Source organism: Elephantulus edwardii, unplaced genomic scaffold, assembly GCF_000299155.1.
Source record: "Elephantulus edwardii isolate Elephantulus edwardi_28Jun2011 unplaced genomic scaffold, EleEdw1.0 scaffold00060, whole genome shotgun sequence".
Lineage (NCBI taxonomy): Eukaryota > Metazoa > Chordata > Mammalia > Macroscelidea > Macroscelididae > Elephantulus > Elephantulus edwardii.
Genome location: NW_006399810.1, coordinates 13042029 through 13058270, shown reverse-complemented (window position 1 = coordinate 13058270; position 16242 = coordinate 13042029). Strand labels below are relative to the sequence as shown.

General features: G+C 37.4%; 1 protein-coding gene and 1 pseudogene across 1 annotated transcript in view; one reads left to right on the top strand and one right to left on the bottom strand.

Moving 5' to 3' along the window:
* The window catches only part of LOC102865910 (extended synaptotagmin-2-like), a 183440-nt gene extending 178194 nt beyond the window's left edge, over positions 1-5246 (top strand). The window contains exons 19-22 of the mRNA XM_006887662.1: positions 1777-1908; positions 3386-3491; positions 4875-4924; positions 5201-5246. Of these exons, the coding sequence (XP_006887724.1) occupies positions 1777-1908; positions 3386-3491; positions 4875-4924; positions 5201-5246 (334 nt within the window). The remainder of the gene's footprint in view (positions 1-1776; positions 1909-3385; positions 3492-4874; positions 4925-5200) is intronic.
* Positions 5247-12263: 7017 nt separating this feature from the next.
* On the bottom strand, positions 12264-13687 carry LOC102864300 (annotated as a pseudogene).
* Between the last annotated feature and the right edge of the window lie 2555 nt (positions 13688-16242).

Genomic DNA, 16242 nt, shown 5'->3' with positions numbered 1-16242 from the left:
CATGCTTGGGAGGGTGGAGGGACGGCGCAGGAGAGGAAGGCCCTCTATGAGGTGGACTGATTCAGTGACTGGGATAATCGGGATGGGAGTGTCAGTGACAGTGCGATTGGCACAGGACAGAGCAGAGTTTAGGGCTGTGTGCATAGGGTCGCTATGAATCGCAAGCGACTCGACGGCACGTAACAACAACACAACAACAAAACATTTCTTGTTAGTTGCCATAAAGTCTGTTCCAGCTCATGGCAATCCCTTGTGCATAGTTTTCAAGTATACTTCCTTAAATACAAACGTCCTCATTTGGTGCAGATGTCATGACCTGGACTATTAGCTGAAAGATTAGTTGTTCAAATCTACCCCAAGGGTGCCTCAGAAGCCTGCTTCTAAAGAGGCAGTACTCTTGAAAACCCATTGTACAGTCCTGCTTTGACACACTTTGAGTGGCCATGACATAGAATTGATGTCATGGTGCTGAGTTTGCTTTCAGTTGTCAAATGACAACAGTATTACTTTAATTGGCATTTGATTAATGATGATGTAAGAGTTTCTTTTGGGTGAGGAGGATAAATTATGTGTCTCAAACCAAACTTACTGCCCTTGAATCTATTACAGCACATATTGTTATTGATTGCCTGCAAGTCTAGCATGACTGATAGCGACCCTATGAACAAAATACCTGAAGCCTTTCTGTAAATATTGTTGTTTCTCAAAGTTCATAGTTTCCCTAGGCATGTAGTTTAGGAAGTGGATGCCACTCCTCCTAATTTCCATAGTACTTAATAATACGCTCTGAAAAAACATACATGCTTTATAAAAGGCTGTTGGAAAACCCCGAAAATAAACTTAATAGGAGTTTAGAAACATGATTTTTAAAATATACAGTTTAGTTGAACAAATATTTAACATTATTGGTGTCTGGTGTCCTAGTGGTAAATATCTGTGCTGCAATCCCAAAAGCATGTGGTTCGAAACCACCAGCTCATTCATGAGTGAAGGATGGTCAGTCTCTTCCTGTGTGATTAACTGCCTCTGAGAACCAGCTGGACAGACTGTTCTGACTGGATGGTACACAGCAACAGCAACAACAATTTATATTCTTGCTACTAGATAATTATTACTGGAGTTAGAGAAATAAAAGTGTCTTTTCAAGAAGCCTGAATAAACAGTTCTCTAACTAGACATTCACATCAGTTTATAAAATAATAATTTTGATTGTCTATAATCAAATACTAGAACTTTGATTCTTACAAGTTGTCTTAAGGGGAAAGCCAAGATGAACTTCTTAAAGCAGGCAGATAATAATGTGTAAGAGGCTTATAATACTGACGGGCCATGTAAGTGGCCAGAGCAGAAGTCCTGAGAAGCAATGAAGTGAGCATACTACTTCTGACAGTGAGGAGCCAGCCTCACTGGGCAGAGGGCTCACATAAGATCTCATGGGAGCCTCTGCTGTTTGATTATAAGGCTAACTCAGTTTTCCTTACTCAGCAAAACCATGGAAGTACTTTGAAAAGATAAAGTAATAGTTTGTGTGTTAGAAACAGAGTAAAAATTACTTTAGGCTCAAGATAAGGAGGCAAAATATCCCCTCTATCAAAGCTATTAAAAGAGAAGGCGAATGAGGGAGAATTGGGAAAAGTACTTGTGGTGGGTGAAGATAAAGATATCTGTTCCGCTTTTTGGTATTTAGCTTTGCATATAATTTTGTGAATTTGAATGTAATGTTAATTCTTATTTCCCTGAATCTTAACACTTATGTTCTCTGGTTTGCATTATAAGAAATCTTATCGCCTTTTCTGAAGATGGTTCTGATCCCTATGTCCGAATGTATTTATTACCAGACAAGAGGAGATCAGGAAGAAGAAAAACTCATGTTTCAAAGAAAACATTAAATCCAGTATTTGATCAAAGGTATGGTATTTTACTTATGTAGAAAGATAACAACTGAATTAACAGAATAATAAAGGCCTGACGGGTACATTTAAAACAGTTCTCTGTTGAATGGTGTAAGTAGAGGAAAGCCGCCAGATTTTAACAGACCTTTACTTGGTTTTTAAAAAAGAACATTCTAAATTTCATGTTTAAGTTCTAAACAATAAATACAGCCACTCCTGAAACTAGTGAATGAATAAAGATAATATTATAAGAAACTCTAAAATAAAGATTTTTACATAGATTGATAGCTATTGATATTTGCTGAATTAGAAATTAAAACCAAGACTTTAAACATGCATTTTAAGAAACTATTCATGAGTAAAACTATTTTAAAAAACTTTTTTAAATTTGTAAAAAGTAGTAGTAATTATATCTACCTTATCATATTTTCATGTCAGTAAGTTTATTTAAACCAGAAGTGAAAACCTTGTACTAAGTCTTGGATGTAGGCGTGTTTTATTTAACACATTGCCACAGATGACGGCAAAATGTATTTCTAAGCATGGTCATCAATTTAAAAGTGTGCAGCAACGTGTTAACAGATATTCTGAATTATTTCTGTGCAACATTTAAAAATGTAGAAACTTCAAATACAAGTTTGGCTTTGTAGCTCACATATGTCATACTGGACAGTACCTGTGTTCCTGTGTAAAGTCAGATTGAACTGGAGTAGTGGCTATCCCTTCAGTAGCGCAAATGTCTTCTGGTTTGTCAGAGTCCCCCATGGGCATTCCTGAAGCTCATTTAACCAAAGTGACTTTTTTGTTACCCTGTGAGCATTTTAGTTTCATATGCTTTTAGCTTATTAAAAAAGTACCTGAGGAGGCTTTTTTCTTCTGTGAAACTATCACATAATAGTTTTGTTTTATTTTATTAGTAAGGCACAGCAAGAATAAAGCCTAAAAGTTAGAATAAATTTAAAATCCTGAAAAAGTAGACTAGTCAAGAATTCTGTGTTCTGCATATTCATTATTTAAATTCCCTCAAACAATAGGAGGTCCCTGAACATACCTAGAGTGCTGTAGCCTTCTCTTATGTTAGGAGTTAAAAAAAAAAAGAGAGAGAGCGAGAACTCGGTGGCCTAGTGGCAGGAAGCTGCACTGCAATCCCAGAGGTGCAAAGTTCAAATCCACCAGATGCTTTGCTGGAGAAGGAGGGACAGTCTTCCTCCTGTACTAGTCAGATCTGATTTGATGGTACACACACAAAAATAATAAAATTAAAAATTTAAAAAAGAAAAAGTGAAAATCTTTTTGTTTATGTGTCTTCGTGAAATGCTAGAAAAACAGCAGACCATTCGATCGTGTCAAAAAAACCCAAATATAAAACATTTGGAATGATCTCTTAAGTAAAAGTGTTTGGTCTGTTGTTTGGTTTGTTTTTTTTTTTTTAGTTTAAAGAATATACAGCAAAATTTTAAAGAATTTTAAGTAAGATCTTTTTTCCATTTCAGCTTTGATTTTAGTGTATCATTACCAGAAGTGCAAAGGAGAACTTTAGATGTAGCAGTAAAGAACAGTGGTGGTTTCTTGTCCAAAGACAAAGGGCTTCTTGGCAAAGTAAGTTTTAAAAAATTCCTTAATCAGTTCCCTACATTTTGTGAAAATAAAATACTGAAACTAAGTGCAAGGTTTTTTTAAAAGTCAATACTTAAATATATGGAGAAAACAAATATGGTTAGTGTAGTGGACTGTGAAAACACTGTCAACTTAAGCTTTCAGTACATTTTGAAGATAGATTCTTTTTTTACCTATTCATGTAATAGATAAATGTTGATGAGTCAACTTTTAGTTGAAGAACAAATTGACTGAGTATCCTTTTATCTAATAATGGTTTACTTCTTTTTAATTTCCTTCTAGTCTTCATCCTTATTCACGTTTCATTTTTACATAAAGTATATATATATACTTATACATATTTATATATATATATATATATTCTTCCAAACACAATAGCCACTGACCTTGTCTCAACACCCACAAATGAAGAACCTCCGTTGGGCCTCCCGGGCTGGAAATCCTTGTAAGAGGGAGGTAACCTCCTCCTCCTTCCAAAGAGTGACCGACTTGTGCATTCAGACTGCAGGCCTTCTGCTCAGTTGTGTAACTCGTAATAACACTGTGACACTGAAGCTCCTTACACATTCTTTAGAAATGAGTTACATGTTACAAATACCTATTTTAACTGTTAACATTAATACAGATATTGATTTGGATACTTATAATACATAATTCATTTTTCCTAATTTTACCTTTATAAACATTGTTAAAGAATATGTAAGGAGGCTTGGAGCATAATGTGTTATGTGCTGGATAGCTGACAAAAAGAGTGCAGGCAGAGTGTTTCTTAGAGGCAAGGATGGCAAAGCTTCTTCTCTCATACTTTGGGAATGTTGCAGGAGAAGCTTTTCCTTGGAAAAGGACATATGCTTGGAAAAGTAAATCATCAACAAGAGAGAGGGAGACCTCCAACAAGATGAATTGACACAGTGCCTGCAGTGCTCAAGTGTGTCAGAGATAATGAGGATGGTACAGGGTTCATCTCTGTTGTGCATAGGGTCCCTGTGAGCCATATTCATTTCTCAACAGGACACAACAACAACATAAATAGCATTTTTGTAGTAGCAGTACAAGTACAGATAATCCAAAATTAACTATGTTGTTTTATTGGCATATTAGTCAGTGTCCCCTCAAATTCTTTCCAATAAGATTTCATAATAATTTAATTTGAAACTATTAGATATTGGAAGAATCTTAGATATATATAATCATATTGCTTATAAGTGAATCATAAAGGTGGAAGAGATACTTTAAACATTAAAGCTTCAAAATAAAAGAAAATTTCATATTGCTGGATTAAGACAAAAGAGATTGAAAGTGAAAGAGTCAAAAGGAATTGCATCAGTTTCCTTGAACTGGCAAATCTTTCTTTTTTACCTACAGGTATTGGTTACTCTAGCCTCTGAAGAACTTGCCAAAGGCTGGACTCAGTGGTAAGTATACTAGGAAGCTATATCCTTATTCATTCAGGACCAGTTCACAGTCGACCCTCCAGTGTTTTTTCAGAGCAAGTAAATCACACAGAAGGAGAATCACCTGTCTTTCTACCTGAGAGCAGCTGGTAAATTCAAACCGGCCACCTTGGCTTGGCAGTGCTACTCCTTACCCATTAGTCCACCAGAGTACCCTCAAAAAGATGTATAGGTTTCTTTATAATGTGTTTTCAAAAATTAGCTGTATCCCATTACACTCTTCATTTGCTTTCTCAGGTATGATCTAACTGAAGATGGTACACGACCACGTATGGTAACATAGATCATTTTGGACGTGAAGAACTTTTCCTTCTTATATTTATCTTGTCTTTGTATACATCACTGTCACAGATGTACCAATATTATTTTTATAATTTCATGTAGTTAGTTATTGCATACTGTAATAGTTTTATAAATCATATGTTGGCAATTTAGGCAAATATGGCCAATATTATTGTTAAATTTTATATACTTCATTTGTTCTAGCATTTCACCAGTTATTGCAATGTGCAATAGTATAGTAGTTAGTTGTGATATTATATAAAGCTGTATGTCAGAGATATCTTCTAAAAAATGGATATATGTATATGCTTTATTATTGCCTTGTTTTGTATATTACTGAAGTACACTATGTCATGTAAATAGACTCTATTTTTTATAATGTCTACATACTGGTTTGAATTCAGAAGAAAATGGATCAAGGAAATAATATATTTTCTTCTAAAACATGAAACTCTTATGACAAATAGTTACTTTTGTCTTTGCAGCAAAAAAGTTCTCAGTGACCTATTTTGTGCTGTTTTTTTAACTGAAAGATTATTAAATATTAGCATATTCTTGCCCATTGCAGCTGATAAAAGAAAGAATTCAAATTGTTAACATTTTCATAAATATAAAGATGTATTATCTAAAAGTCATTTGAAGGGCTTATAAGGAAGAGATAACTGAGTAATATAAAATATTAAGAGAATTGTCATGGTTCAATAATTGTGGTGTACTAATCACAAATTTCTTACCTAGAAATGAAATGTTTTGTTTATTTTTCATTATAACTTATTCATGAAATGTTGCACAGATACACAAATTCTGCTTTTTCCTAAAACATAATTCAGAGCAGACTTAAATGTTAGCAGTTGAAATGTTGTATTCAGTCATAGCTTTGTTCATCTTCAGTGTTTTTCCAGCCGTCACAAAGGTTGCTAGATAGAGATGGGTAAATGGAATTAAAATGGCTAGTTTTCTATTCCTCAGTTAGCATATGGAGAGCTCACTCTTAATCCTCTGTAGGGCATGAGAGGAGCCCTCCTGGCTGATAGTTGTGTGCTTAGTTGCTAACCGAAAGCTTGGAGCTTCTAAGCCACACGTAGCTCTGTGGGAAGAACATGCAGCAGTCGGCCTCCAGAACAATGCCAGCCCACCCTGGGGAGTCTGTGGAGAGTACTGCTCAGCTCTACAGGATTGATGTGTATTGGACTCAGCTTGTTGGCAATGGGTGTGGTTTGGATTTTAATAGGATCTTATGAGCTGGAGCATGTGTTCATTCTGCTAATAAACACAGGCTGCCACTAGGACCAAAGGGTTTCAACACAGCTGCCAACATAAGCAACTGTCGGTCTCAATTTCCTGAGTTTTCTCCCTGACTGACCTTCAGATTTGGCCATTGTTATACAATTTTTATCTCATTTTTTTTTTCTTTTTAGCTTGTTAAAAGCATGCTCCACACACTTAACAGTCCCAAACCCTCTTGTGAGGTGAGACTATATAGCAGTCACATAAGCTATGCATGCCTATAAATACAGTATGCACATGTGCAGAGCCATTTCTGAATATATCTTATAGACTGTGTGGTGAAAATGGCTGCTGAGCCATGAGCACGTTTGAAAACTATGTTTAAATACGTTGGGGGAAATATAGCTTAGTCATTGAAATTGAGGAAGTTCGCTTAATCAGCTTCATGAAATGAAACAACTTCTGGATAGCTCACATGACCAAACATACCAAAGTGCCTGTGACGAACAGAGATTGTAATTTCTTCTCCAATTGTTATTTCTATTTGCACTAGCCTTCCAGTGGATTTTCATTTGAAATTTATGCTTCAGACCATTAGTTTCCTTATCTTGGTGTCTACAATTTCACAACACATTTCATGGAATGGTAAAGACAAGTGTAATCCTCTTATTCACTATTTAGTGAACTTCCCTCTAACATCTTCTTATAAACCATTTCCAATGTTAAAATATAGGCTTGATGCTTCTGGGAGAAAGTCTTTGTATAAGTTGATTCACGCATATGCACATATGTACACAGAAAATATATAACTGTGGTATTTTTAATAGCATGAGGAAGATAGTAACATTGAATCTAATTACCAGTCCATGGTATTAGATTATTTGAAGATTTAAAAAAAAAAATTTCTATTGAAGAATTTCTGACATAATCTATAAAAGAGATGAAAATGTGTTCACATTTTTTTAACATACTAGTCGTTTTCACCAATGTCCTAAACATTTGGGGTTTGCACACATACTTAAATGTTTCCATAGTACGAGATGGTGCAAGACCACATATAATAACAGAGACCATTCTTTAAAATATTTTACTTCAAGGAATGCTATAGTTAAGCAGTTAGACAATTATAAATTAAAGGTACAGAGTACAAAGAAACCCAGCTTGGTCGCACAACTGGCTACTCTGGGTGCCAGAAGCTCCACTTCAGTTACTGTCAATCTGGTTGTGGGAAAACTGTGACCCGGGGCCTGGGTGCAAAGTCCACGCCTGAAGATTGTGGAGCTTCTTCCAGCTGCCTCAATTCTTCTTAAAGGGAAAAAGGGAGGAATATGGCCCCATAGTACCTCCAAGATTGTGGTTATGTCTTTGTGGCCTGATTGGGGTTAAAAGGGAATCTCTTGTACTATATAAGGGAAAAGTTACAGTCTGACCATCAAGGCCAGTCCTAGGACCCGGATGATGATGAAAACTCTCGAGTTGTTCTCAAAAGGTTCATTATTCCTAATATTCTGTTTATCTCAGCAAAGGGAATTTTAGCTTTTCTACTTTTAAGCCAAACCAGTGGAGGGGAAAACATCTTACATGTTACCATGAAGTGCAGTTTTGGGTAGCATGTACATGTGACTTGCTTATCCTGTGCCTTAAAGTATGGAAATATAAAGGTGTTGTTTTCAAATTTCCGATTTCAAACTAAAGAAGCTTTGTAGCTATATTTACCACAATTTATATTCTGTACTTGGAGAATTCTGACTTTCGTTGTCTAGAAAGTCAGTCTGTCTTTTTCAAGAAAATAAGCCAAATAAATACAAGTCAATATGTCTACAGCTCAATATGTCTACAGCTTTGCATTTATACTATGGTCACTATTTTGATTCCACTTCTGCTCTATTCTTTCTGCAGATGGAAAAGAGCAGAGCAATTTTTATTATTAATATTATAGACTGCCCTTTTTGCTCCACTTATTATACATGGCAATGCATGTATTTATTCAATAAAACTTTTCTTTCAATAAAACATGTTTGTGATTTGTTTTTCTTTTACATGATAATTTATGAGACTTGAAAAGTAGATACAATGCTGTTTGTATTTGCTGTTTATGGCTTCTTTGATTTTCAAAACAACTGCATCATGTCATTTGCTGTTGTTGCTTTGGTTCTCAAAATAATTTTACTTTCCTCCATGCAGCTTCAACTCTAGGTTTTGAAAATGGTTCTCATAACTAATAATCATAGTAGCAATAATAGTTTTTAAATGTGCTTTGTAACCAGAGTAATGAACTTGAGACTACTGCAACTGTCAGCATCATACACATCCTTTCTCATGGTTTACATATCATCTTTCCTTGTCCTTTCATGCCTTGTCTCAATTTTCCTCAGCATTGCTGATCTTTTCTTGTCTTTTCTAACCAAACTTTTGGAATAACAGAGTTTAGATTTAATCCTTTCTTATTTTGTATTCTATTCAGTCATTTTCACATTTCTGTTCACAGTACAGATCCCCTCAGGAGCTCAGCTTATCCAGCTGCCTCCATGTCATCAGCCTCCACCAGAGTAACTCACAGTGTGTCTACAGTCTAGGTGCCCAGACACTTAGTCATCATCCTTGATCTGTCACTTTCCTCATGCCACATAGACAAACAACACCAAATCTTTTCATTCTATCAGAAGGACATATCCATCTCATCTGTTGGCTCTCTTGTCCAAGTCACTATTTCCTGCCTTAAACAACAGACTCCAAATGTTTAATCAAATCTTCAAAATTTTCCTAAGGAGCCCTGCTTGGTCTCCTAACTGAAAAGTCAGAAGTTTGAAAGTATCAGCCTCTCCACAAGCTGAGTGGTCTGCTTCTGTAAAGATTTAAAGGTTCAGGAACCCAGCAGTTTAGCTCTACTCAGTCCTGTAGGATTACTGAATCAGAATCAACTATACATTCTCCACACAACTGTCAAAAGATCTCTTTTTTCAATTTCTTTTTTTATTATTAATTTTAATGAAAGATTACAGAGACTTAGGGTTTCCATTCATTCATTGTTGCACTCGTCTCACTGCCCACCCCCTTCTCCCAATTCACTCTTCTCCTTGAAAAGTAAAAGAAAAACTCTTTCACTGTTACACAATCCCTCCCCCCAAGTCCACTGCACTGTGCAGCCTTCATTCTGGACTCCTGTCATGACAATAATACCCAATCATATATCCTTTTAAACAGTTCTATCCCTCATCTGTTTCAATGCAGTATACATCATTCATCCCCTCCTTCTCTGTTTTCCCTCAACCTTGAAGTCAGTCCTGTTTTACAGCAGAGGCCCTATACAATATTTGTCCTTCTGTGACTGAGATATTTCACCCTCCAGGGTCACCCATCTGGATAATATTTCATGAGTTCCTTGTTTTTAGGGCTGCCTAGTATTCCATTATGTGACTATACCAGAGCTTCTCTATACATTCATTGTTGACGGGCACTTGGATTGTTTCCAGCTCTTTGCTATTGCAAACAAAGCCACAATAAATGTGGGAGTGCATATGTCTGCTTGGGTGGTGGTGGTTGTTTCTTTAGGATAAATTCCCAGTAGTGGAATTGTTGGGTCAAATGGTATTTCTATTTGCAACTCTTTGAGAAAGCACCTTACAGCCTTCCATAGTGGTTGCACCATTTACACTCCCACCAACAGTGAATAAGGCTTCCAGTTTCTCCACAACCTCACCAGCATTTGATGTTTGCTGTTCTGTGAAATTTTGTTCTTCTTACTGGGGTGAGATAATATCTCATAGTTGTTTTGATTTGTATCTCTCTTAAAGCTAGGGATTTTGAACATTTCTTCATGTGCTTGTTGGCCATCTGAATGTCATCTTGTGTGAAGTGTCTGTTCATATCCTGTGCCCATTTTTCAGTTGGGTTGTTTTCCTTTATCTTGTTGTGGTGCTTGAATATTTTATAAATTCTAGATATATCTTCCTTGTATGACATGTCATTACCAAATATTTTTCCGCAGTCTGTGGCTTCCCTTTTTATCTTGTTGGAGAAGTTTTTGGATGTGCATAGGGATTTTCTTCTTAGAAGGTCCCATTCATCTATTTTATTCTCTCCTGATTGTAGATCTTGGAAGACTGTTTATGTTGTGGATTAGATGGTCAACTGATTTTTGACGAGATTAAATCAGTTAAGTGTGGAAACAACAGCATTTTTAACAAATGGTGTTGGCAGAATTGGGAAACTATCTGCAGAAAACTCAAGCAAGATCCACACCTCACTCCATACACAAAGACCAACTCAAAGTGGATTATGGACCTAGGACTAAAACCACGGACTATAAACTTCATTAAAGAAAAGCTTGGAAGAACTCTAGAAGTCCTAATCCACAACAAAAGTGTAAATTTTAACACCACTCTACTTCCTTTGTTCATAAGATAAATGCCAAAAGCATATGTTGGCTTATGAAGTCTGGCATCCCTTCTAACCATATTTCCTTATATGGTACCCCACATTCATTCTTGAAGCACATGAATTTCTCTTAGCCCTTCAGACTCCAGATTCTCCCTTCAATCTCAAACCTTCACCCATGTTCTCCTTGGGGTGCTGTCTCCCTTTTCCCTCCCTAGCTGACTTTCAGGCCCTTAATTTCTGAGCTTCTGTTAGAGGTTTGCTTATTGCTAGTTTCCATTGTTTAAACTCATGACAGTTTCATGTGTAGAGCCAAACTGCTTCACAGAGCAGTCAAGACTGTGACCTTTCAGAAGCAGCTTCCCATGTTTGCCTTTTCCAGCATGTACTTCTTATTCATGATAATTTAACACAAGTGAAGTTTATTTAAAACCATTTCACACCTGGCCTGTAAACTCCCACAGGCAAAGATGATGTGTTTTTTGAAACTCTTCCCCTTCATTGTTCTTGGCACAAAATTGATGAGCAAATATCTGTTAAATAAATGATTTGCAAAGCTTGGCAGGCCTTAAATAGCATTCATGTGTTTTAACAAGTTGCTGTTCAAAGAAAGATAGGCACCCATTGACAATTCTTGGTAATGTTAAAGGGAAGGTGCTGATAAATATAACAAAGAATGCTATTGAAACAAGTCAACAGCAGAATTATCTGATAAACTGTAAAGACAATCAGGGTAGTCAAGAGGGCCACAAAGTCAGCCTCCATCTAATACTATTTTGAAAATCTTGGACAACAATGAGAAATGATGTAATCTGTGTTAAGTGCTAGAAGACGGAGAGAAGGATTACAGGCTATCCATTTATCCACTTGACTGCTATCAAGTATGTCCTGATTCATAGTGACGTCTTTACTGTCAATTTCAATTCCAAAAGGTCGGAACAACACAGTATTTTTAAAATAAGCTTTTTTTTTTTTTTTACTGGGAGGGAGAGTCTTTTTGTTTTTTTGTTTTGTTTTGTCTTAATTATCTTTAATTCATTGACTAGTTATATATAATTTACAAAATAATTTCTTTTAAAACTTTAAATAGGTACAATGATGATTACACTTGATTACGCTGAACTTTAAATTGCTTGGACAAGATTTATTCTGGAATCACATCATCCAAGCAAAGATAAAACTCCACATGTGGTCATCTCATTAGATAAAAATGAAAAAGAACAAGTGAGACAAGTGTCTGCCTTTAGAAGTTTATCAGTAAGCTTTTATATGCACATAAATATTCACAAAGTGGTTCCGAGTCCTTTTATACAATCCTTGAAATGAGGTCCAATGGCTGTATGTAACAAGACACACGGTCACAGAAATCACCATGACTTGGAATGACCTTCTTTTTCCCCAACTTTATTACCCTTTAGTTGGGGAGAGAAAGAAGTCCATTTTCATCTGCTGTATCTAAGATTTTGCAGATTACTGGAGATTCAACCCCAGGGATATAATGGCAGGAGTGAGGTTCTAACATATATACAGTAACAGCATGATGAGAATCTGATTCTTTACACTTTGATTTTACAATCACCTGTCTTGGTTTGTCAGTTATATCACAAATATCTCCATTCCCATAAAAATGTGACACCATTCTGACTGTCTGGGTGCCGTCGTCCTGAAGGTGATAGGCTCTTGCCATGTTCTTCTTGGCCCATTCAATATGCTCCTCTTGGTTCCAGGTCCCCACGACCACAGATGTCTTCCCACTGTCTGTCCTCATGATACTGAGGTACATGTTTGCCATAGCAGAATTCATATTTCCACCACCCAACATCCCCATGAAAGCAGTAAGAACTGCTGAGGAACTCTTATCAGCTGGTCATCTGTCAATTTGGATATGTGGGTTGTTCCAACAGTTAGTATCGGCTGAGAGCCAATTGCAATGGGTTTGTGGATTGCTGGAAATCTCTCTTCTTTGGTTGATTGTAACTCTTCCTCCTTATGTCTTTGAAAAGGCACCCTTAGTATTTCTTCCTGCTATTCCAGCTGCCTCAAGGTGAGGGGCTTAAATAGCGAGCCTGGCATTGATTGGCAAAATATGTCATTCATAGGAGATGCTCTGAACCTATATTAAGGATGGCTGCACAGGAGTGGTGTCAGAATAACAACTTCATAGGTTGTAACTTCAGCTACTGAAAGGATTTCATGCTTGGATTCAGGGTGACGTATATACATCACAGTGCTTGATTGGGGCCGGTTCTGCTTCAGACTACAAGGTGTACCGTTTCCCATGCCCACAGGATATTACGGGGTCATCTGACCTTCGATATTTTTAGTAGGAATCTCTCTTGATTTTTCTTCTGTTTCGTGTTCTTTTTCAAGAAGGTTCTTAGCCAACATATTTCCAAGGTAGTACTCGTGAATATTTACTTTCTGACCAGTTTCCTTCTCTTCATGGTACTGTCTAATGTGCTTTCCATGACATACTTCCTAAGTCCAATATTATCCAATTCTGTAGGAACAACTGCTTTGTTTAAATAGCAGTTCCAACAGCTCTCTTGGATTAGGGCCTTTATAATCCTTTTCTTCTTCCTCATTTCCACCTGTCACAAGAAGTATGTATTTATATTTTTCTTTATGTGTATTTGTCATGATGACATAATTGTCTTCTTTATACAAAACTCCACTTGTGGGCAGAGAGAACTCTGCCCGGCCAGTTGACTCGGAAAGGGATGTCATCACTGAGCTCGGGGAGAGCGCGGCCGCCGCCGGACTCCTCCAGGAGGCTGCAAAGGACTAACAGTATCCTCTGGGTACCAGGCTCTGAGCACCGCCGCCTCCTTCCTCCATCCTCCGCTTCTGCTTTCTCCAGTCGCTGCCACAGCCTCCTCTGCCGACAGAGGAGGGGAGGAGGAGGAGGAGGAGGCGGTGGTGGGACGACAAGGAGCACGGGGAGCTGGGGGCCCAACTGTCACCATGTCTCCTTCCGGAGAGTCCTGAGAGTCATTTTCAAATGCAAGATTGTCTGCCTGAAACACCCAAGAAAATATTTAAAACTTTTGGAATAACAAGTGTCTAATAAGACTAATCATAAAAATTTATCACATCAGAAAATGGGAAAAATCTATACAGTAATAATAGCTTATATTGAAATAATACTGCTTATTTTAGGGAGAAATCTACAGTTAAGTATCTCTCCTAATTATTGAGAAGTAATGTCAGTTTGAGGACTAAGGCATGTCTGATTCAGGCCATGGTCTTCCTTGCTATGCTTCTGAGACAATAAGGATGACAGGAAAAGAATTGACATCTTTGAGCTGTGGTGCTGGAGAAGAGCACTAAACATCCCATGGACGGCCAAGAGAATGAACAGATAGGTCTTGGAGAGGGTGTAAACGGAGTGCTATTTGGAGGCAGGAATGATGAGGCTTCACCTCACATACTTCAAAAATGTTGCTAGGAGGGGCTGTTCTTGGAGAAGAACATGATGCTGGGAAGCGTGGAGGATAGGCAAGGGAGAGGAAGACCCTCAACCAGGTGGATTGACATGATGACTGCCAGAATGGGCTTTTGTGTGTCAGAAAGTGTGAGGATGGTGCAGAATAGAATAGGGTTCAGATCTTTTGTTCACAGGGTCACTATGAGTCAAACTTGACTTAACAACAATATACTGGACAAAGTTTCCCAGCTCTTATTACTCCCATTTGAGACATTCTTGTTAGGTGCCATTGTGTACACCACAACTTATCACCCTATCACCATCCTCATGGTCTCTAATATGCTCAAACCCATTGTCACGAATACTGTGTTAATTCATCTTGCTGAAGGTCTTCCTTTCTTTGAGATTCTACCTTTTCAGCATGATGTCTTTCCAAGGATGGACCTTTCTTGACAACATACCCATCTTTGGAAGTTTCACCATCCTTGACTGTTAAGAAACAACCTGGATGCACTTCTGCCACGACATGCTTCTTTGAAGCTAAATAATGTCTGTGGTTGCATAGCTTAGACATTATAGTTCTAGAGCCTGTGTTCTACTGCCTTCCCACAATTACATAAAACATAAAATATCTGAGACCGGCAAGAACCATGGAGCCTAAATTGAGAAAATGGAAGCATTTACTTAGGATTATACTCTGGTGGATTAATGGTAAGGAGTTGCACTGTCAACTCCTATAAAAGTGTATGAATCCTTTACCCAGAGAATTTCATCTTTGTCCCTGATTCCTGGAAAGAGATATCTGAACACTTGCCATGTTCTCAGGGGTAGTTAGCCATAGAAGGGCTGACAGATCATGCTGCTGGGTTGCCTGTTGGGTGGGTGCTGGATTCCACCAGAAAAAGACATCATGTGACATCAGCCCAGACTCTAGAGAGACAAGAAAAACTGGAAATCAAGTTTGGCCACCTGAGCGAATCACTCAATCATGCCTTTACAAACTCTGGACACTAAGGTGCAGTGGGCTTCCTGGTTAGTATCAGTGCTCAGGGAAGGTGAAGCATTCCTTAGGACATGGAAGTGAGGCATTGAAGAAGACCCTCTAAAACTTCATGCTAGCCTTTAAACTAGTTCTGATTTGCATAGTTGATAATAAAATTATTAATGTAATACCTTCCTAAGTTTGTGAGTCATTCAATGGAAACCCTAAAATTAGTAGCCAAAAGACCAGAAATGACTCCCTGAGGACTCTGGACTTTACAGCTAGCATCCAGAGGGGATGATGGAAAATCTCAATAGATAGCCAGTATGTTAGGAGTGAGGGTGGCCTGAAGACTCTCAAGCTTGTGACTAATATCTAAAAGCATTGGGCAGATTTAACAGTTTGCAAGATTGTGCCTTCAGTGTGTAGAGTCTGCCCTAACTCTGAGTGGTTTGGAGCAGAGGTGGAAGACCTGCATTTAACTAGATGTCAGAGAAAACACACAGTCATCCTTGATAACCAATATTGGAATACTATACTGTGACACATGAATAGAAAACCCAGTAGAACAAATCAACATGCCCAAAAAGTAGCCCCAAGACATTTTATGAATTGTTTATAATCAGCTCCCTTTAGAATAGTGAAAAAAAAAAAAAGAATTCCTTTTCCTGAAATAAAGCCGCTAGCAAAATTAATATGATCCCAGAGGAAGACTTTATTAAAAGTATGGCATCAAAGGGAAAAATGAAAAAAAGTTTGTGAGTGAAATACATCTTAAAATATTCTTTAAAAAACTATTGGACCTAGTTGACCAATTCAGCAAAGTAGCAGGATACAAGATCAACATACAAAAATCAGTTGGATTTCTCTACAGTGACAGAATACAGAGCTGGAGCTAAGAAAAGCAATACCCTTCACAGTAGCTAATCACAAGATTAAATATTTGGGAGTAAATATAACTAGAAGCACAAAAGATCTATTCAA